We start from the raw sequence: 21,142 nt of genomic DNA, 5'->3' as shown, positions 1-21,142 counted from the left end.
TTTGGGGATTGTGGGACATTTACGGGAAGAACCAAAGGCAGGGGACAAGGCCATTTGGGGAGGAACAAATGTGGGGAAAATAAAAGGATAAAGGGATAAAAAGAGCTGACCCTGTGTGAACAGGGCTGCTCTGTACTCTTGTCTGGCTGTGTCCTGCAACCAGCCAGTGGGTCTGTCCCGTACTCTTGTTAAACTCCACAGCTGCTTTCCTGGGGAAGGGATGCTGCTCTGCGTGCACGTATCTGTGTGGAGGTGTACGCGCTAGTGCTGGAGCCAGACCGTGGGTCAGAGGGCCTGTGTGTCTGAGGTGCCAGCACCCAGCGTGAGTGTGCGATGGCTAGCAAAGATCAAGCTGGACTAGCCAGCAAGTAGGTGGGGTGGCCTGTGGGACCCAGGTGTGTGTGGATCTCCAAGGGTGAGACTACCAAAAGCGCGGGCTGCTGGAGGGGCTGGGGGTCCTCGCCAGCTGCCACAGAGAGATTGGGGTCTGTGATTGAGTGCGAGACCCCCAGTTACTGGGAGATCCAACAGCACACCTGGTGGTTTGTGGAGGGGTCTGTGCAACAGTGCCTTGTACATCCATATGTCAGCAGCTGGGGAGGCTGGAGTCCAGGGACAGCTGCTGCGAAGACTTAAGCCAGCTACTGGTGGATCCACCGTGTACACGTGTTTATGTGTATTTCCCAGTAACGGACCCTCATCCTGATCGGTCAGGGAGGGGAGCAGGATGAGGCCATTGGAGCTGTTTGTTTAAGCATTTGTCTGTTTTGATCAGCATGGCTAGCCATGTGTATATTTGGGCATGTGCTGTGTATGTGTGTTCACATGTGCGTGCTGGACAGGTGTGCTCAGCCTCGCTAAGGGTGAGGAGCTGGGGACATGGAGCTGCGACAGCCTTGTTTCTGTCAAGCTGCCGGGTTTGGCAACCCTCTGCCAGTATGTCAAATGGAGGAGTAATGCCACGTATTCATAAAGCAAATCTGTGTGTTACACTGGCTGGTGTTTTTTTTAATGCTTCCTTTTCCTGCTTATATTAGTACAAAGAAACACAAGTTTTTGGGTGGTTAGAATGTCATGTCATGCTACCATGTTCCTTCTTACCAAAATAACTTCCTCTTGTTACGCACACGTGTCTAATACTCTTTCTGTATTGTTGCAGTTGAGTCAGGTTGTGACATACCCAATATGGTACATCTACACCGCCATCCTGAGGCTTTTCAGGAATCCCCATCCTGCGATTACTCTGAAGGATCCTGAAGTGAAGTATGCATTGAGGCTGATTGATAAGGAGGTAAGAGCATGTACAGTGCTGAGCGCAACCTCTCCTTGGATACTGTGAAATGCTTATAGCTTCTTAAATCTTGGGTAATGTTGCAGCAGGGCAAGTATTTGTATTTTAAGGAGAGGACTTCTTTATAAATGTTCCTTGCCTAGTATAACCGAGTTCTGCAGTTCTGCAAGCAGCTTGTTTCCAAGGAAGTTAGAGTGGCAAATGCTGCTGCTTTAGAAATTACCAAACTTGTAGTTTCTCTCAGATGTGTCTCATGTCATGGAGTACATCAGCAGAAATTCCTAAACTCTGCACTGCTGGATTGGCTATGAAACAGAAGTCATGCTGTCAGGCAGAGCAGGGAGTTTTATCGTGGTCAGTAACATCCAGCATAGTATTTGTCAGAAGTATGTTGATACTGATTTCTGTTACTGGATTTATGTACTTTGATGTGTTACAGGAAGAAAGGTGTTTAAATGGTGTAGTCGTGACAGACCTGAGCTGTCTCAGCTTCTCTTTCTCTGCTAAAAGTAGAAGCTGTACTGTACCTCCTGGGCTGCTCAATCGGGTCTTCAGAGGAAAGTCATGACCCTTTCAGGGGTGGATCTTGCTATCAGAAGTTGATAACTCAACTTGTGGGAAGGGGACCAAAGCCACAAAAGGTGAAAAGTCCAGATTTCCCTTGGATAAACTCACTGTTAAATGCATGAGAGAGAAAACTTGGCTTTTTGGCTGTGAAGTCACACCCGAAGGTATTTTTAGTGTTGACTTTTTAAGTCAATGAGCTAGTCAGAAAGTTATCAAAAGAGTTTTGATGAAGAGGACTTTGGACTGGAACAGAGCTCTGTGTGAGGTATAGAGAGTGCACTGATAGTTTGGCTTTCATTTGTTCTGTCTGTCAAAGAAAATGATTACTGTCATTCTAAATCCTGACTTCATGGGAACTGAAAGCTTCCCCATGGCTTGGGCTGGGTGGCGTTACTGAATTTATTTCCCGTGTGTACTGCAACAACACTATTATTATATACGCCCCACTGTCTCATGAGATCTGGAGCACGTGCTTGCAGGTACAGTCTGCCTGACCTGCAGGAGGGGAGGGAAGCTTAAGGCACTGCACATGCTTCTGAGAATCAAGCTACTTGCAGGTTTCTGCTGTAGCAGTTTGTAACAGAAGAGAATTCACAGTTCACTTGGTTTTTTTGCTAAATGCTGATATATTTCTCTGCTGTTATTTTTTGTATGCTTTTTTTTTTAATCTTGATGGAGGAACAGCTCTTATATAACCAGGTCAAGTGCTGCTGCATGTGGTACCTTGATCAACTGAGAGTATTTGACTGATGAATGTATATAATTTTTTGCCTAAGTGAGAAATGTGTCCTGGAAACAGAAGTTAATTTTGAAAAATAGTAATTTGGTACAATAAGTGCTAGTAGCTTCTAACATCCTGCCAAACATCTGGTGCAAACACTTTGATCTTTGGTACTAAACTTCCTAACATTGCCATAGTCACCTGTCTGGGAAAGATGAAATCAGTCTTTCTGACGTGCTTTGGTTTGTCTTTACAAGCCATTTAATTTGAAGTAGATGAGAACTTTTAATTTTAAAACATCTGTCATTACACAAAAATATTTTAACTTGGGAAGACAATTGTGGCTCTTAATGTGGTTGTGGAGCCTACTCAAGACATCTGTGTGGTTGGCTAGAATTTACCTTCTATTGCAAGAGGAATTTCAGTACACTGGTTCTACCTTGTAGAGTTGCTCTTTTGCTTGTCCTGCCTAGCTAAAGATCCTCATATTTTAAAAGTTTCTGCTGTTCCCATGACCACGTTGGTATTTATCATTCCCTTTTTGTGACTATGAAACTGTTGATACCTTCACCAGCAGAGCACCAAAATTATTTGTTTGAAACAAAAAATGAACAAATGAATTCCCTGTTTTGGGAGTAGCTGGAGGTTGTAATTTTTAACCTGAGGAATTTTGATGATATAGTTGAGAGTATGGCCTTGCAGAAAGTTTTCTTAGGGAACTGTGGCCCAAGCAAAGGACCCAGTAAGGGAAGTGGCAGGAAATGCTTAGACCAATTTGACAGATAAAAAAAATGGACCGGTAATTGCAATGGAAAACTGAGTCATATGTGCTGGGTTGCCATACAGCGATACATGTATGTGAAATTTCAGAAGGATTCCACAGTTATTTAGAAACAGTTTTTAGGTGTCTGCAGTCTGAGGTTTGAAAAGCACTGGTTGAGAGAATGCCTAGTTTGACATATATCTATCTTTTAACGAAGCTTAGATTTTTATGTATGAAAGCTGGAAACTGAATGTATCATTTTGTTGAGCTGTTGCAAGCAGAAACCTTTCTTCCTCTGCTGTCTTTTACCCACCAGCTGAAATGTTAACATCTGTCCAAACTGAGTATGCAGTACCTCCCTTCTGTTGAACAAACAGGACACAAGTCTGCTTCCTAGTGTTTAGCATAGGAAAAAACTATCATGATATAATTAGGTGTGCTAATTTAGTTTATGCCTTAGAAAAGCCTACAACCTCAGGGTTTGTTTTTTTTTTTGTAGCGGCAAGCATAATTAATTTGTTGCCTTTCAGTGGCTTCAACAAAGCACCAGCCTGCAGAAACTTCTCCAGCTTTGCATTTGCAGTTGCAAGGGTGGAAAACTTCTCGGCACCTGCAACATGAGACAAAAATGTGTGCTGGTAGCCAGAGGCCAAGGGCTTCCAGGTGCTTAGGGCAATGCCAAATGATGGCATTGGGGAATGCAGCAGAGATGACCTCATGCTAGAAATGGCTTCTGCATCCTGTTTCAAGGCTATCTTTAATCTAGCCTTGACTAACGACTTGCTGAATGGCATCCATGTAACAGAGACAAAGTGCAGTAAAGTTCTTATCTAAATAGGGTGCTCTTTTCAATTTTAATTAGGGATTAATCAAATTTTTATGGGGAAAATATTTTTGAGGCTCTTAGCATAGTAAAGGGGACCAGGTTGCTACTTCCTAATCTTCTTGACATCCACTAATGTCTTCTGAAATAATCTTCTATGTTGAAATCGTTAATTCATCTAATTTTGAGATGTCAACATCAAAAGTTTTTGGCCCTGAACTCCTACATATTTAAACTTTAAATGAGAATTGAAGAACCGATTAATTTTTATCTTGTGGCCTTCTCACGAAAGGTGATAGAAATGTTCATGCTATTTAGAAAATTATCATTTAGTCTTAATCTGGAGTTGAGTATCTTATTAAGTTTTGCTATTCACATTTAAATATACATCAAAATAGTATTTGCATTTGTCTGTTTTAATTCTATTTTTACTTCCATGTTACTTCTAAAATATTTTGAGATAAAGTTAAGTTTTCAGGGAGTTTGAATGAAAGGTTGACCTCTGCAAGATTGCCACATTCAGAGGAGTTCATACTTGCATTATGCAAAAATTTAAAGTTAGGATGCTGCTCTCTGCCAGATGTTTAGTCCTGCAGGAAGCCAGACTGGCATATTTGTTTTACAAATGAAATCACAAACATTAAATCCCAACAACATAGCTGATTGTTCTTTTTATTTTCCTCTTTCAGGAAGTTAGTCATGACACAAGAAGATTTCGATTTGCTCTCCCTTCCATGGATCACGTTCTGGGTCTCCCTATAGGTACGTTCTGTCTTTCCTTACTGAGAATCCAAGTGTTGTTAATTATACTATAAGTGATTTCGTGGGGATTTTTTCCTTACTTTTTAAACTGTTGAATTTCAAATTCTGTCCACGTGGCTTGAGCTGGTATTCAGAGCTTTTCAAGATTATCCTCATGCTGTGAGTCATCTGCAAGGTCTGGAATCTCATGTACTTGCAGAGAGCGTATATCTAGCTTATTCCTGTGAAGCTGATAGAAACAAACATTGGTCTTGTATTTTTTCCAGTCTCAATTTTCCATTGTGTGTTTTTCCTATGGTGCTTGGTCTCTGTGGTCATTTTCCATCCTCTGAGGCAGTGCTCACAGCTACTTCTCCTCTAACACATGTGGTTTACCAGATGATCTGCTCACTTCTGAATTTGCAGCCAGTCTCATGGAACTTATTAATCATTGTGGGGTAGATGTTTCCTTAGGCCTTGCCATATGGCGTGTTGCCTTCCGTAATAGCTTAGCGATATTGTTTCCTACTCCTTATACAAAGAGAATTTAATTGTGACTTGTGTTTAATAGGGACTTCTGCTTTAACAACCTGTTGCAATGATCTGTGGATCAGACGTGCTTCGTGATGGTCCTCAGCACCTTTCCAGCATTACAGTCCATTGTGTTTAGGTTCCCTCTTGTTTGGGATATATTATTCTCATGATCCTGTTAAGCAGCCAAGAGGGCAAAGCTAGTTTCCCTTCCTTCTCCTTAATGAACGTTGCGGGTTGAGCTGTCTCACCTCTCTAATTGCTCTTGTCCAAGGTGCTAACAGAAAGGAAGCCATCTGGGGTGCATTTGCCCTGCCGGATACCATGACTTCCTCCAGTGTTTTAATAAGGTTAGGGTAAATCAGCAAGTTTTTTCAGCGTAGCCTGAGAAGGTGTGTGCCTGGCTCTGCCCACTCCCAGGAGCAGCATAGTCATGCTCCCGAAGGGGCTAATCTGTGGGTGACAGAGGGAGTGGTTTACTGGGCAAGACTTGGGAAGCAAAGAGAGCTGAAAACCTGGTGAGAGTGGTAACTGGGAGCAGCAGGCTTGGCAGCTGTGGGACGGATGCTGGCGTGAGCTCTGCATGTTCAGTCCAGCACCAGCATTTCTTTTTTACCACCAGTTGGAGCATTACAGGAAAAAATATGATTCATGCTGAGGGAGAATGGGATTGTGTATTGCTCCACACAGAGGCTGCCAGCAGCTGCTGTCCTGTCACGATGGGGTAAAGCTCTAACAAGTGAGACCATAAAGCATGTTCTCCTTTTGGGACGAGCACCTTTTTCGGATTTGTACCAATTCTTGTGAGACATGCCCCAACAGCGGTCCTGTCTGTCCAGGTTCACAGTCTGCGGTGGTCACCATGGGGCTGTCCCTGGAGGAGGGGGTGACAAGGCCTCCCTTTTTCTGGAGGAGGAGCGAGAGGCTACTGCTGTAGCTCCCTTCTGCTCTTCCCTAGCAGGGAACTTGTGCTACCAGGTGTGGATAGGCTTTGCTGAGAGCATTATTTGAGTCACCCTTATATTATATCTGCGTACAGCTTCAAGTCAGTTATGGTTGCTTGGGTCCCAAGTCACCAGGTAGCACGTCTTCAGTCATCCACTGGTTTGTCTTGCTGGCCCTCCAGGTTGGCCACCCAGCTCCTGGTAGAATCCCCTGCTTGGGTTCATGTAATAGGCAGAGAAGCTGCACTGTCTTTGGAGAGCTGCGTTCCATCTTAAAAGATAGTAGGTTCTGTTGACCTAATTGTGGTAAAATTATGAAAACCAAATCCCCCCTAGATACTCTTCACTTGGGTTTCTTCAGGGTGTTGGAATTTCATAGGAAAACCTTTCAATTGAGTTAATTCTAGGGTTTTTTTCATCAAAACCATAGACATTGAGAACTGAAACTATTGTGGGGAGTTCAGTGAATGTGTGACATTGAAACATGATTGCTACATTCAAATGTTAAGCTGGAGGGATAGCTGGGACAGAAAGTTGCTTTATGTCTAGGCAGCCTGTCTTGGGTCAGGGCCGCCACCACGCGGTCGCTCCCTCCCCTCCCCCACCCACCTTTTCCCCTCCCGGTAAGATGGGGGAAAGGATAAAAAAAAAGAAAAAGGGTGGAACCTCATGAGTTGAGGTAACGACAGATTTTTAATAATACAACAAGAGAAAAGGAGAATATAATAATAAGACAGGAGATAGAATACAATGAAAACACTGATGCAATGGAAACACCTCACCGGCAAGACAAACAAAGACCCCCACGCCTCTCCCGGCTAGCTTCCCCTTATATCCCGGGCATGATGTCAACATGGCATTGAATATCCCCCTGGCTATGCCCACCTCCCAGCTTCTGTGAAAAATTAACTCTATCCCAGCTAAGGACACAGCCTTAGCAATGGCAGCTAGAAGACCTCCTGGTAGACATGAGCAATCTGTGGTCAAAGCAAGAACAGCTGTAACTAAAGTATAGCAGTTTATAACTAACCTGTTAATAAAGAAATGTGAACAGTACTTGACAGTTTTCCCCTCATTTGCGCTTTTCACTTTTGTGTACAGGAGAGACATACCAGATCTTTGCAAGACCTCATGTGCAGTTAGGGCTTTGGTAAATGTTAATGCATGAAACTATCAGAACAGACATGATTGACACATACAGTTAGCAGTAGAGTTGTCAGCCCTTCCAGGCAGAATCTGTGCATGGTTAACAACTCTGGCAAGGTGTTATACTGTCAGGAAAATGAGAGAGGAAGAAGTGGTGCCCCAAAACAAGGTAGTTAGGAGAACTTTGAGACTGCGTTTGCAGTCCATGCCAACTCAGTACATCCACCGAAAGAAAAAGCTTTTGAAAGCAAACTGCTTTTTTTTCCTTCCCTGCATACAGGACAGCATATCTACCTGTCTGCACGTGTTGATGGAGCTCTGGTTGTTAGACCTTACACTCCAGTTTCCAGTGATGATGACAAAGGCTACGTGGATCTTGTTGTCAAGGTGAGAATGTCACGCTCTTTTCCCAGGCTGTGCAACTTCTGAGCCCACCTTTACACTTGAAGTGCTACGTGAAGTCAAATGTGCTGTCTTCTGTTCAGGTATGTGCCACTGCGGACTTCCACTATTGTTAACAAGTGATCTGCAGTTACCTACAATCCATATGGCATTTTGCAAGCACTTCTTTAGTGAGTGTTATCTCATGAGAAGCAGCATAATTTTCTGTATTGGTATACTGCGATTTTCCGAAATCTGTGTAGACCTGCAGGTGTTCACACACTTCTGAAAGAAGGAATTAACCTCACCCGAGCTGTCAGCGTCTTTTGAAGCTAATGTGATATGGTCATAATGATCATGAAGAGTGGTGATCATTATCATTACTGATCCAGACAGTGTGAATTACTGATTTAATTGTCAAGAATGTGATTTTGAGTCTTGTGATAATGTGCTTTTGTTTTGTCTCTTGGTAGCTAGACTGTGCAAATATATTTAAAGCTGACAGGAATTTAAAACCTGAATATCTGCATGAATATTCTCTTAAAATTTTAATCTTAAATTTTTTCTTCTTTACAACTAATAACACTTTATTCATTTATTGTTAAGCTCGATGTGAATTTGCCTTTTTCTACCTACCTATCTTCATGAGCATGGCGTTGCACACTGAAGACATGACAAGGGAAAATGTAACACTTTGACTCAGGAACATTTCTCAAGACTCCTTCCTAGTGTGGCTCTCCATGCATGCAAATGATGCTGTTCTTGTGAAAATGTAGCTAGTCTCAACTTGAACTCTTTCACACCCATGTGAATTAAAACAAAAAAAACCCCGCACAGTTCCAGCAACGTAATTATATCCATGGGTACCTGTTGGTGAATAGCTGAATGTTCAATTAGGTGGTATCCACTTTTTTGGTTACTCTTTGAGGTGCAAACAGTTGGCATCCCAAGAAGTTTTGGGTATATCCCTTTGGAACTGAGCTGTCAGGTTTCTTTCTCAGAAGTTTTTCTGTTTGAAATCACAGTGGCTTATTTTCTCCTTTTTTTTTTTTTCTCTTTAGAACTTGGGTGTAGATAATTTTGATTATTTAGAGATATTTGCTATGTTGCAGAAATACAGTGGAGAAATTGCCAGTCTGTCTAATCTGATAAAAATTGGGTCAATAATGGCATTTTAATCTTTATTAGAAAACTCAGTGCTTCTTTTTTATTGTCAGTCAAATCTACATTGATAGTATTTCTTTACATAGTAATTGTCTTCTTTGAATGAGGAGTATGGGTACCTAAATATTTGAAGGGCAAATGCTCATCTTTGAGATGTGAGATTAATTGCTTCATTGTTATTTTTAACAGATCTACTTTAGAGGTGTCCATCCAAAGTTTCCTGATGGAGGGAAGATGTCTCAGTACTTAGACAGCCTGAAAATAGGGGATACTATTGACTTCAGGGGACCAAGTGGCCTACTTGTCTACAAAGGAAAAGGCAAGCCTGACTCAGAAGATGTAGTTTATCCAGAGTAAACAATGCAGACAAAACATGGTAAAATAGTAGTAATAGTGGTAACAGTTTTTTCCTGATGGGTTCAAGTATTTTGCTGCACAAAAGAAATGGCAAGTGTCTTAACTAAGTCAACGATCATCCTGAGAGGGATTGACATAAGACTATAAAAGTGCTTGTTATTGATAGTATTCTCAAAGAAGGGAATTCTCTCCCTGCTTGTGTATAGACATAGTTTATACACTGATAAAAATACTTGGTATTTACGCTGTCCAATGCAAATTTCCCAAGTGAAAATGAACTTTATCAGTAGAAAGTACTTTTATGCCAATATAAAATATCTCACTTTGGCATAGTGCAGCCACAAGTGTGTCACAAAAAACTTCTGGCAGTTTTGTGAGCAGCAGAACTCAGACACATCGTTTTCCAGAGCTTCGTGTGTTGTGTTCATGTTATCCTGGATGAAGAGAGATGTGAATACAACAAATAAAACATTTTGGGCAATTTCAAACTCTGTCAGATTTAGCTGAAACCGGCAAATAATCTCAAAAAGAGGAAATATAGAAAAAAAATACCCTGCGTATTTCAGATTTTCCCTTGAAAGAATCTGCATGGGGTAGATAAGCTCTCTGATTAGGTTAATTCCTTTGTGTAGAACTGTTTCCAGAATCTACGCTTCTGAACATCACTGGGGGTATGGGAGCTGAGAAAATAGAAATATAGGAAGTGATGGCTTGATGCTATAGTCGGGAATAAGTAATAACTCATGTCAGTGTCTGATGTTGTCATCGCATGTTCTACACTTTCCAATAATCCTTCAGGATTTGTTTTAAATCATGACGTCTTCGCCTTTGTCCGTCTCCTGCTCCTGCTTTATGGAGGGTGGTGGTTGACAGAGCTGAAACAGTCAGTTAGATGAATGTGCTGGGAAGGGATCACGGGCCCTGTTTCCTGCTTTCTTCAATGTTTTCCCTCTCTCTCTTCTTTCAGGCGAGTTTGCTATTCGGCCTGAAAAGAAAGCAGAACCAGTTACTAAGAAAGTGAAATATGTGGGGATGATTGCAGGTGGGACTGGTACGTATATATAAAGATTCATCCTTGGTTTCTGCTGGCAGCTGGTAGATGTGTTTGTTCACATTTTCTCTCATGGGCTGACTTGCATTTTCTTTTGCTCCTTCACATTCCTTCATCATTGACTTGCCTTTCTGTTTCAGGGATAACACCTATGCTGCAGATCATTCGAGCAATCATAAAAGACAAAGATGACCCTACCGTTTGTCAGCTGCTGTTTGCTAATCAGGTAATTCTGTCCTTGTTTCTGTTTATAAAGTTTTACTTAACTGACAAAGCTCCACTCAGCAAATTAAATTCTTGCTGAGAAAGCCTAGTACAGAAACACAAACCCTGAGGCTCCCCTCTCCAAGTGAACTGAAATTTTGAAAACTTCCTATATAAAAGTACTGTAATGAATTGGTCTTGCCGCTTTCCTCCCAGCCCATGCTTGCTTTCCTGTGTCTCGTTGCTCTGATTCTAATCCAGTTTATAGATGTTTTAAAACTCTGCATTCCTTTGTGCACATTGTTAAGCTTTTAGGCAGACTTTCAGAGGTGTCTTTCTTAGTGGAAACATGAAGGAGGTGGACATCTGCCTCCTTCAGCAGTTGTAATTTCCCAACTTCACAGCAGGGTTTGTATGGGGAATCTTTTCATTTGAGAATACCTTAGGTGGGGCTAAAATTAACATTGGTCTCCAGCAGCTCCCTCAGCTATGGAGCTGTGATTCTGCATGGCTGTCACCTTTCATTTCCATTCCCTCTGTCAGTTCTTCATGTGTTTCTTTTGCTCTTTGAGGTGTATCATACTGCCATGCTGGACAAAGGGAAGGTCTCTCATCCATGAAATCCTTGCGATAAAGATTTCTTGGATGACCAGGCAACCCAAGTGGTGGTCTGCTTCTGAACTGCAATGCCCCTTTTTAGCCTGATGTTCTGTTGTTAATCCTTTTGCTTTTAAATTTCTCCATCATAATGAAGATTCTTTTCTGGATTATGAGACATTATTTTTGATGAACCTCACTGCATGCCTGTGTTTTTTAGCTTCTTTAGGCTTTCCTCTGTCATTCCTCTCTCCTCTGATATTCAGTGTGTCCTCATTTCCTTTGTACAATATCTGAATTATAAACAGATTTTTCTATCCAGTAGCTATGATCGAGGTGCCAACAGATGTCCTGTTCTGATGCTTTGTTACGTTAAGAACTCCTTAAGAGCCCTGACAGCTGCCCTCTGGTGCTGTCTGGTGCGGCTGCAGCAGCTGGTCTCTGCTGAGCACTAGGAGTTGGCATAAAGTACAGTCCATATCAGGGCAGAAGGGCCAGGATTTGCTATAAGTAATACAGAATGACTAATACAGCACTAGAGCTGCTTTAGCAACCTAGAAAACCTACTGCTTCTTGCAGGGAGGACTGGGGGAACAGTTGCCTGCATATTAGCAACAGCCTGTGTAAACATCAATCTTTGGCTTTAAGGAGTCCTGGTACCCAGTAACTGCACAAATACAAAGCAGCCTTGTGACAAATGGTCAGTCAAGAAAGCCTGCAGACTAGATGTTTTTTCATATTTAATATTGTAGTGTGTTTTGCTGATCTTTTCTTTTGGCCCTCCTGAAAGAGCTCTGTTGGATTACGGATGACAATGTACGTGGGCTCATACTGTGCTTCTGGCTAGCATGTTTTGAGTTGGTGAGACCCTGTAACAGCCTTTCAGGAACACACGCAACAGCAGATCCAGAAATAGGCACCTTCTCGGCAATAGTTGCTGGGACATTCCTCCTTACCCCCACAGTAACAGACACAGTGGTGTCCACAGTGCCAAGTTCCAAGATCTGCAGAGGATGGTGCCACTTTTAGTCTCTACCCTTTTCCGTCCTTCCCAAACTGCAGCTGCTCTTACGGGAATAAGGCTTTCTTTTGGCCTTCAGTGATTGCATCAGGGAGGAGCAGAACTTGATATCCTGGGTAACATTTGTTGTTCCAATCAGAACTCAATACCCTTTTGGTTATTTGTGGTTCCACATCCTGTTTAAAAACCAAGCAGTCTCCATATGGCAGTGGTGTTGAAATTTGAAGCAGCAAAGGTGAAAAACTTGGCATTTTCCTGACTGCATGGCACAGTATGGAGGGGCAGAGAGATGATGGTTTTTTTGATTAAAATTGCTTTTGTAATAGGAGTGCTAAAATAGGGCTTTACTCTTCTGATGCTACCACTAATTCCCTGAACAAGTGAAGGTTCTGTGTTTTGATACAGGTTTTGCTTTGTTTTATTTTTTAGGGGGAAGGCATTGCATGGTCAGGATTTGGCAAAGTTCTGAACCTTTTTATTAGCTCTGCCATGGGATAATAATGGAAATAACTAGCATTTTCTCTCTTTGGCCTGTGCTCTATGGTCATCTGAGGGCTGCACTCAAATGCAGTCTGTAATCATTGTTTTCCTTATCCTGCAGACTCAGAAGGATATCCTGTTACGTTCTGAGCTAGAGGAGATCCAGGTTGAGAATCCCAGTCGCTTTAAGTGTTGGTACACGCTGGACAGACCACCTGAAAGTAAGACCTAATGTGCTGCCTCCACTGAAGCTTGTTAGGAGTATTAATGCATGTGTTTGACAGGAGGCGTGCTATGTGCTATATCATATGCATATTTCTGGGCTCCTTTCTTGCTTAATGAGTCGTGTCTGAATGCATCCAGTAGCAGCATTCTTCATGCAGTGATGAACAGAAACTCTAGATGTAACTAGGCAGTGTTTCCAAAGCTACAAAGCTCACCTCAGGTGAATGGTAGTGCAGCATTCCTCCCATGACCACACCTGAATATTTACCATTATTTACTCCCATCCAAGGTGACCTTCCATTCTCCTTCCCCACAGACATAACAAGTTATCTTATTGTCTCGTGTTTTGAGCATGCATCAAGGCAGCTGCAATGGGAGTGTCAGAGGCACTGGATCTCATGGAGATGCAGCCAAGTGCAGACTCCTACCTAGCTGTCATTTTACAGGAATTCATGGTAGCTGATCTTCGTAGGCAGTGGAATTGCCTTTATATTAACAGTGTTTCTCAAGAAAAATACAATTCCTGCTTGCTGCAGTCCGGGTTTAAAGATAATGTGATACACGTCCAGGTGAGACGATGAGCTAGCTGAATGTGCCTCCTGCAGCTGTGCAAGCTTGAGGAAGAAAAGGCTAAATAGTTAAGTTGTGAAAAGGCTAAGTAGTTTCTGTGTCATTGCTTGTCGTTGTCCTTTCTTAGCATTCCTCATCATGCCCACCTGCATCAGGATAGCTTCACACTCCTATTCAGTGGTATTTTGGAGAAGAGAAGGAAAAGCTGTATGCCTTCTCGTACCTTGGGACCAAGAATATGCCTCCCCTAGGGTGAGAGGAAAGGTCTTGCAGTCCCCACAGTCTGCTGCTGTCATGTTATCTTCTGCAGTTAGTGTTCTCCTGGAATTTCTAAGGCAGCTTAGATTCAGGTATAATCACTGTTCCTTTTCTTTGATATTTGTGAATTGTGAGCTGATCTTAACAGTTGCAATAAAAGTTCCTCCTTAGATCCTCTCAACCCTGTTCTGCAGACTTTTACTACTGTACCCGAAACTGGACCAAAACTGGAAATTTTTGGATAGTCTGCAGGAGAAAAATGTGTCAGTCTTACTGTGCCCAAAGGTTTGGGTCAGCATCTTTTTGCATCCAGGGCTGGGGATGCAATGGGTAAACCTGATTCCTAGTATTAACTGATTAGCACTATGAGTGTTCCTACCAGGAACAACTTCATCAGCTAGATTTCCCCTGGAGAACTTGTAAACAATAGGGTAAGGAGGATGGACGTTGTTATTTCACAGTGCTGGAGCTGAGAAGATTCATTCTCTGTTCACAGCTCTGCTTGAGATTTCCGTGGGGCTTTCAGCAAGCTTTAGTAAAAGTTATCCCTTGTTTTCTCCCCACATCAGTTTTGCATCTTAAAAGCAGAAGTGGCAGTTTTTCCATGTAGCGTAACTGTGTTGAGGATGCTAATGTGAGTGGAGTGTACAAATACTTCAGTCCAGAATATTATCAAAAAAACCCTAAACCCCCACTCTTCATACTAAAGTGACTTGCATCTATCTTTTTATCCTTTTTTCCTTGTTCCTCTTCCCTTACTTCCATTATTTTAACAGATTGGGAATACAGCGAAGGATTTGTGAACCAAGAAATGATCAGAGACCACCTGCCTCCACCTCAGAACGATGTTCTGATCCTCATGTGTGGACCTCCTCCAATGATCCAGTATGCTTGCATTCCCAACCTGGACAAGCTGGGCTACACCAAGGACATGAGGTTCTCCTTCTAAAGAAGACTGATAATTCCGTGGTCTTGTGTAGAAAGGAAGAAAAAGTATGTAATGGGGAACAGGACAAACAGAAACGGCTGATGCACAGTGCTGGGAAGCTACATTTACATTAAAAATGCTTAATTTTTTCTGAACCTCTGGCAAGTAAGACACGTACACTTAACTGTACTAAACCCGTACTGTATGTCACACAGAAACAACTGTGTTGTGGAAAGGTAGTGATGCCTAGTGCTGGGCTCTATTGTCGTTGGTGTGTAGAAAGATGATACTCCATCTCAAGGGAGGACAGGACAGCTGCCTAGGGCAGTAAACAGTCGTTTACACTCAGTCACACTTTTTCTTAGCACTGTAATCAAATGGCAGTAATATCCTGCTTCCTAACACTGTGCACACCCTGTATTTTATTTGGTATGAAGTATGAAAATATAATGAATGTGTTGGATTATTCACTTTGTTTATGCCAAATTTTAATCCTTACAGAGCTTTTACAGTATGAGGGCCAGGAGTGTTTGCCTTGTATGCATAATCTTTGCAACATCAGAAGCTCAAAGAAGATGCTTGTTCAGTTGAAGGATGACAATTAACCCTTGATGTATGAAGTTGTTCAAGCTGCCTTGTTACTCAAAACAGAGAGGTGGACAGTAATACAAGAGTTGTTTCCTTTGTATTTTGGAATAGCCTCTCTTAAATGCAAACACTTTTCTAGCTGGTTACAGTTCTCATCCCCGAATAATGAAAGAAACTACAGAAAGCAGGTGGCTTTGTGTGCTGTTCCACAGATAGCTGGAATTTTTTGCTTGTATTTGTGTGGAATACTGAAAAAACCCCCTAACTTTTGTATTTACTTTTAAATAGTGGATGGTGCCCTAGGAGTACAAAAGCATTTGTTCTGCATGTCCTGTGCAGTGAAAAAAATGCTGGGTGAAAACTGGTTCTAGTTTTAGTTTCCTGTTTCCCAGAGATGGATTTGGAACAAAGGGAGCTCAGGTTTCATTACCAGGGTGGGTTTCAGCAGGTAGCCCAGCTTCGGATGCAGTATGCATACAGTCGGGGGATGCGCCTGCATGTCTTGCTCAGGCAAAGCTCCAAAGGGTTTTGCTTGGTAAGGATGTGTGGGAACAGCCTTAAGTCACCAAACTGACAGCAAATTCAAGTGTCTCACTGAGTCTAAAACTGTTTCTTGGATGCTGTTTACTATAGCTCTGATCTTTTATTTTTTTTAATATACTTTTTTTACAGCAGCCTTTTTTTACCTAATCTTTAGTAAACTTAAGGCATCCTGCGTGCAGAACCTTCTGCTTCTAAACAACAGAGATGCTGCTGAGATAAGAGCTGTCTTGCAAGGAATCTATGAAACTAAAAATCTTGTTCTGGCGATGAAATCAGAGCGACCGACAGGATGTTTAGTCATATATGAAGTAATGTGGATGCTAGTTAGCTACAAGTGTTGATGTATGATATAACTTCTTATAAAGATTCAGGTAGGTATTTGAGGTTATAGCTTGCCATGTTTTCTTTTGTGCCTGTACAACAGATGGGTACTGGGCACTTAGAAGGTTAATTTTCAGCATGAATTAAAAGGAGAAAAAGATACTACAGTTAACTTAAGGAACCTTGAATGGATAATACTGTTATTAAATTTATTTTATTAATTAGATGCTTGCCTCTGAAGTCTTGAATTTTTGATGTGTGCTTCTGAAACTTGTTCTTTAATACTATGCTCCAAAGTTCAAATAACAAGTAGGATTCAGTCCATTTTTTAGGAGGCAAAAAGCAGAAATATGAGAGAAATTATCTTGCTGCTGGTTTATATCACTGTGGGATACACATAGATTTTTTTCCTGATGATTGTATTTAATGATGTTTTCTTGTACAATGTAACTCCAGCTGGTTACGCACCAACTATTTTGTATTACTTACTCTGCTTATTCAGTTACTGGTGCTTTTCATAGCTGTGTAAGAAATAAAGTACCTTGCAGGTGAACCACCTGTGTGTTACTTAGCACATTGTCTTCAACTCCATAAGTGACTGTAATTGTAAAACACTCTAGAAAGTGAAGGTTCAAAAAAAAAAAAGAAAGTGTGTTAGATTTGTTTACCCAAGTGCTTGTCTCTTTTGTTTGTTTGAGTTCGGTGAAAACTGCCGTATTTGGATCCCCAGTGAAGGAGTAAACTGTCTCTGTTTTTCTCCCTATCACTCCAGTCTCCTCTTTTTACCTTTACTTTGTCGATCTTCCTTGTGAATATGAGATTCTTTTAATAAAAGGAGGGATTTTTGTATAATCTACTGGAACAAAACTGTGTCACAGTTCCTTTTGCTTGATGGTCCTGTACTACAGCAGTTAAACAGTCATAGAAGTTGGGTTTGCATCTTTTTTTTTTTTTTTTTTCCCTTGAGCCAGTTCATCTGTCTTACAGCAGTCCCAGCTGTGCATCTGCTGATGTGTGGCTGGTGCTAGCTCTGCCACAGCCACAGGGGCCAGAGCTGCAAGCAGCTTTTTGTTCTGGGTGCTGGGATACACGTGGTGAAGTGTGACCACTTTGCTTAAGCAAGTCCTGACCTGTATGTATGGCTGAGGGGAGCTCTGCTTTAATCTTTCAAGGCACTGGATGACAGATAAGGAAATACACATTGCCTCAGGGGTTTAATAGCATCCTCTGAAAGGTTCTGGTAAAAATAACCTGGTTTACAGAAAGGAACCTCATACTGTTTCTGAGCTTTTCTCTTGATCCTGCCTAAGTGAACAGGAAGAAAAGGAGCATTGCTTGGGCAAAGCCAGCGCAAGAGCCAGGCTTGTAACTTCTTACACATACCTTGGAGTGTGAGTGGGGGAACAGCAAAAAGGGATTGGGGCACAGGAATCTGGATCTGCAGCATTCCTTGCTTGAGCAGCATAAGGGGGTAGCAGTAGCGCTTGCTTCGTGCTTCTGGGGATTGTGCCCTGCCTGCCACCCCACCTCACGGTTTGAATTTACAGAACTGGACCCTGTTTTTAAACAGGTTTGCTACAGTCAGCATGCAGCACTCCCAGTGCATCGGTCACAAGATCTCTGCCTCAGGCTGGTCTCTGTCTGGCTTGAGCCTGGCTCCCAGCAATGGGCGTTAGGAGCATACACAGGCAGCTAGCTGCAGCAAATTCCTGCAAGTGCGTCGCTTCCAACCAAATAATCTCTGTTGCAACTGTTCACCTGCAGTGGATGCTATCAAGCAGCATCCCATGCTGAGCTAACCATAGAAACAAGTCCTTGCAGCAGTGTAAAGGGAAAGTCTGTACAGCAAGGAGTGAGAGGTTTTATCCTCCCGGGGGGCGGGGAGGGACATGACAGTGAAAAGGAAGAGAAAGCAGCTACAGGTGCACTGGTGATGGATCGCCCAGGCAGGAAGGAGGAAGAGGGGTCACCATCTGTCTGAGGGACAGGACAGCTGTAGAAGGCTTCTGCCAGGTAGAGTCCGTGCAGCCCCCAACTTGGGTAACAGGCCACGCTGCTGCTTTTGTTAACAGAAGGGGGTGGGGGGGCGGTGGCTATGCCAGACGCCCTCCTGGAGTGGCACTCACACCACGGGCCCAGGTCATCTCTGCTGGAATCAGAAACTCCTTGTGGACCCAGGAAAGGGGCATGTCTGTACCCTGTGATAAACTCATCATGCTTCTTAAATTAAAATTTCTTTAAAAAGGGTGGGGTGAGGTAATCTGCTGTTTTTGCTTTATATGAAGACCCACCTGGGTAAGCTACCCAGCCAGAAGCAGCAGTGCTGCGTTTCCTCTTCTGACAGAAGCCTGTCTTTGCTGAGCTACGCTTCTGTGAGCTCAACTACAGTCTAGTGTAAACTATACACAGTACTATTTAAACTATACACTGTACAATATAAGTACAGTATAAACTATAAAAGCTATATATACTAAACTATACATGAACAAATTATGTCCAGAGGGAAAAAAAACACCAAACAAACCAGCATAACCCAAACCCTTCACTTTGCTTTTACTAACCGCATTACACAAATTACCATGGGATTGAACTGCCTGAGGTCAGCACCTCACCTGGTAACTCTGTAAGTGCAGTCAGGAGCTTGTGGTATGGCTCTGAGTCACCTGAGCTGAGAATCCAGTTCAGCTTGGCTGAATGAATGAACAAAGTCAAATTTACACTGTTACATACTTTGTTGTGCATCTTCACCATTCTTATCCATAGTACGGAGACTTGGTCCGTTCCCACCCTCACTGGCAGCCCAGGCCCCTGACTTAAAACCCTCAAGACAACCAGGCAAAGAGTGTGGCACAGCCTGGGCAATGTACCCTGGCTCCTAGAATAAACACCAAGCCCACATATAATTTCTGAGGTAGCAGAGTCACTTTGGAGGACACGAACCAAATGGGCAACTGCCCCACTGTGTAACTTCCATAGTTCAAACTCTATGTAGTCAAGACATGATGATTTTTCACCCTTCTCTTTCCAATGATGAAAAGCATGCAAAACATCCAAAGGAAAGAGCCCAACCAGTTTTCAGAGACACAGCACTCCTACAGAACTGAATAGCTTGAGACACACACTAGTTTTATAAGTAAGAAAGATACCAATTTAATGCAAAATTCAAGCTTTTCTGATGATCTTTTATAAACAAATCAATCCAACTTCAGTATTGGTTATGCTGTTACTTTAAAAAGGCAAAAACCACCCCAAACCCAGCCCTCCTGAATGGGCATAGAGGCCTCACTCTGCACAGATTCCCCCAGTTATACATGTTTTCTACGTAAAACACCAGAACTATTCCCTGTGTCCCATCAACCCCCTGCTAGACACACAAAAATACAATGATGCCAGCTCTTTAACCCAACTGTATCTCAACAAACTATTTCAAAACTGAAAAGTCTCCCATACTCAGCTACATTTGTGACTCAGCAAAAACTTCACAGCTCTCACTCTTTTTGTTTCAGTTCACCTTTCAGCCTCCAAGCCTACACCAGGGAAAGCTGCAAAAATGTCTGGCACTGATGCTGCAGTTTCTTTACACCTTTTTTTTAATGGCTCTGTAAATAACAGCCTTTGTTTCTTAGTTGCCACAGCTGCCCCATCTTACAACACCAACAGTAAATAGTAAAATATAAATGAGCTTTTGAAATTAACTTTTATTCTGTTAAAAAATGAATAAAATTATAAGAAAACTACAGGCAGAGGAGTTTTGCCCTGACAGAACTATTGAGCTAGCTATAAACAAAGCGAGTTTTTACCAGTTTGAAAACTGATCAGGTCTTCCTCCACTGGTTAACAATGGCTGGACGAAAGTAATTGCAAGTGTGCAACCCAAAAGGCTCTTCCACTAAAAGCTGAGGGAATAAATCTGTGCATTAATGTTAAGCTGTCAGCTGCTACGCTACTGAAAAAAAATTCAAAGTGAAATAATTTTGCCTCCTCCCGCCTTTTGCTTTCTGCCACATGTGGTCAGGAGCTGCCTCTAATGCCCTGAAAAGCAAAAGCTCCTACCAATGTCTCCAGAGCCAGGTTTTTGTCCTTGGTGGTTGATTTTCCATTTCCTTTAACACCTGCCAGTACCTTTTGTCACACCTTGACCTGACCCAGCCATGCGGCAAGAACAGGCTTTGTGGCTGGGACCAATCCTGTGGCTGCACTTCAGCCACAGCTCTGCAGCCCTCCGTAGCCTGGCACTGATCTGCGTTTAACAGGCAGGTAATTCATAGTTTGTAATAGAGCCCACTTCTCTCTCTCTCTCCAGGAAGGGCTTTTCCTCCGAGTCGTGAACCAGCTCCTGCCTCCAAACCAGCATTTTTAAGTCCTTGTATTGTTCTTCACACTCAGTGCAAATCTTCTGACGAGCACCAGGACATTTTCTTACAGCCTCAGCCTCCAATTACAGAAAAAAACCTGCCACACAGGAAACAAAGGCTGCGAGTCAAGTCTACCATGACCTCCCAAAGGCTCGGGGCGATAAAGCTTTCATTGGCTCCAGTCAGGATTTAACGTCTGGCGAACAACATGTTCTGGAAAAATGACGTGCCTTCTATAAACACATTTTTTTGGCAGGTACGTCCTGTTGTTTTAAAACCTGGAGAGACTGACTCAGCCTGCCTTCTGCAGGAGTTAAGGGAGCGCGATGGGTGGAGGAGAGGGTGGGAAACAAGGGGGTGGAGGGAATGGTGTGCAAGAAGAAAAGTCAGAGAGGAAGAGCTGAGCCCCACGCAGCCTCTGGTGCCAGCATGCAGGCAGCCACTGCTGTTAACCTGAGCTTTACTGAAAGTTTATATACACATTGCCCACCTCCTTCAGTCCATTTTTTGCGCCGAGGCAGTTTTCCAACATGTCCTTTGTGGGCAGGAAGCTGTCAGTACTCGTGACAAAT

The 21,142-nt window shown here is 42.6% G+C and overlaps 2 protein-coding genes across 2 annotated transcripts in view; one reads left to right on the top strand and one right to left on the bottom strand.

Annotated features, from left to right (window-relative positions):
* Positions 1-879: 879 nt before the first annotated feature.
* Positions 880-14,959, top strand: LOC104465613 (NADH-cytochrome b5 reductase 3-like). The gene is made up of 9 exons (XM_010078734.1): positions 880-936; positions 1,160-1,291; positions 4,855-4,927; positions 7,808-7,914; positions 9,262-9,391; positions 10,397-10,480; positions 10,621-10,706; positions 12,904-13,003; positions 14,612-14,959. The coding sequence occupies exons 1-9, from the start codon at positions 880-882 to the stop codon at positions 14,782-14,784; spliced, it is 942 nt and encodes a 313-aa protein (XP_010077036.1). The 3' UTR covers positions 14,785-14,959.
* A 6,071-nt stretch (positions 14,960-21,030) lies between these two features.
* The window catches only part of REP15 (RAB15 effector protein), a 774-nt gene continuing 662 nt past the window's right edge, over positions 21,031-21,142 (bottom strand). Inside the window, 1 exon segment of the mRNA XM_010078733.1 lies at positions 21,031-21,142. This exon segment is cut by the window's right edge and continues 29 nt beyond it. Coding sequence (XP_010077035.1) covers positions 21,031-21,142 — 112 coding nt within the window.

The sequence above is a fragment of the Pterocles gutturalis genome, unplaced genomic scaffold (assembly GCF_000699245.1).
Source record: "Pterocles gutturalis isolate BGI_N339 unplaced genomic scaffold, ASM69924v1 scaffold14528, whole genome shotgun sequence".
In the NCBI taxonomy this organism is placed as follows: Eukaryota; Metazoa; Chordata; class Aves; order Pterocliformes; family Pteroclidae; genus Pterocles; species Pterocles gutturalis.
The sequence above is the reverse complement of the archived record's forward strand: the minus strand, read 5'-3'. Positions and strand labels throughout refer to the sequence as shown.

Coding starts and splice junctions, on each gene's coding strand:
- LOC104465613 (XM_010078734.1), top strand. CDS start 880: ATGGAGCTGCGACAGCCTTGTTTCTGTCAAGCTGCCGGGTTTGGCAAC. Junction 10,481..10,620: donor GATGATTGCAGGTGGGACTG/GTACGTATATAT, acceptor TTTCTGTTTCAG/GGATAACACCTATGCTGCAG. Junction 13,004..14,611: donor GCTGGACAGACCACCTGAAA/GTAAGACCTAAT, acceptor TTATTTTAACAG/ATTGGGAATACAGCGAAGGA.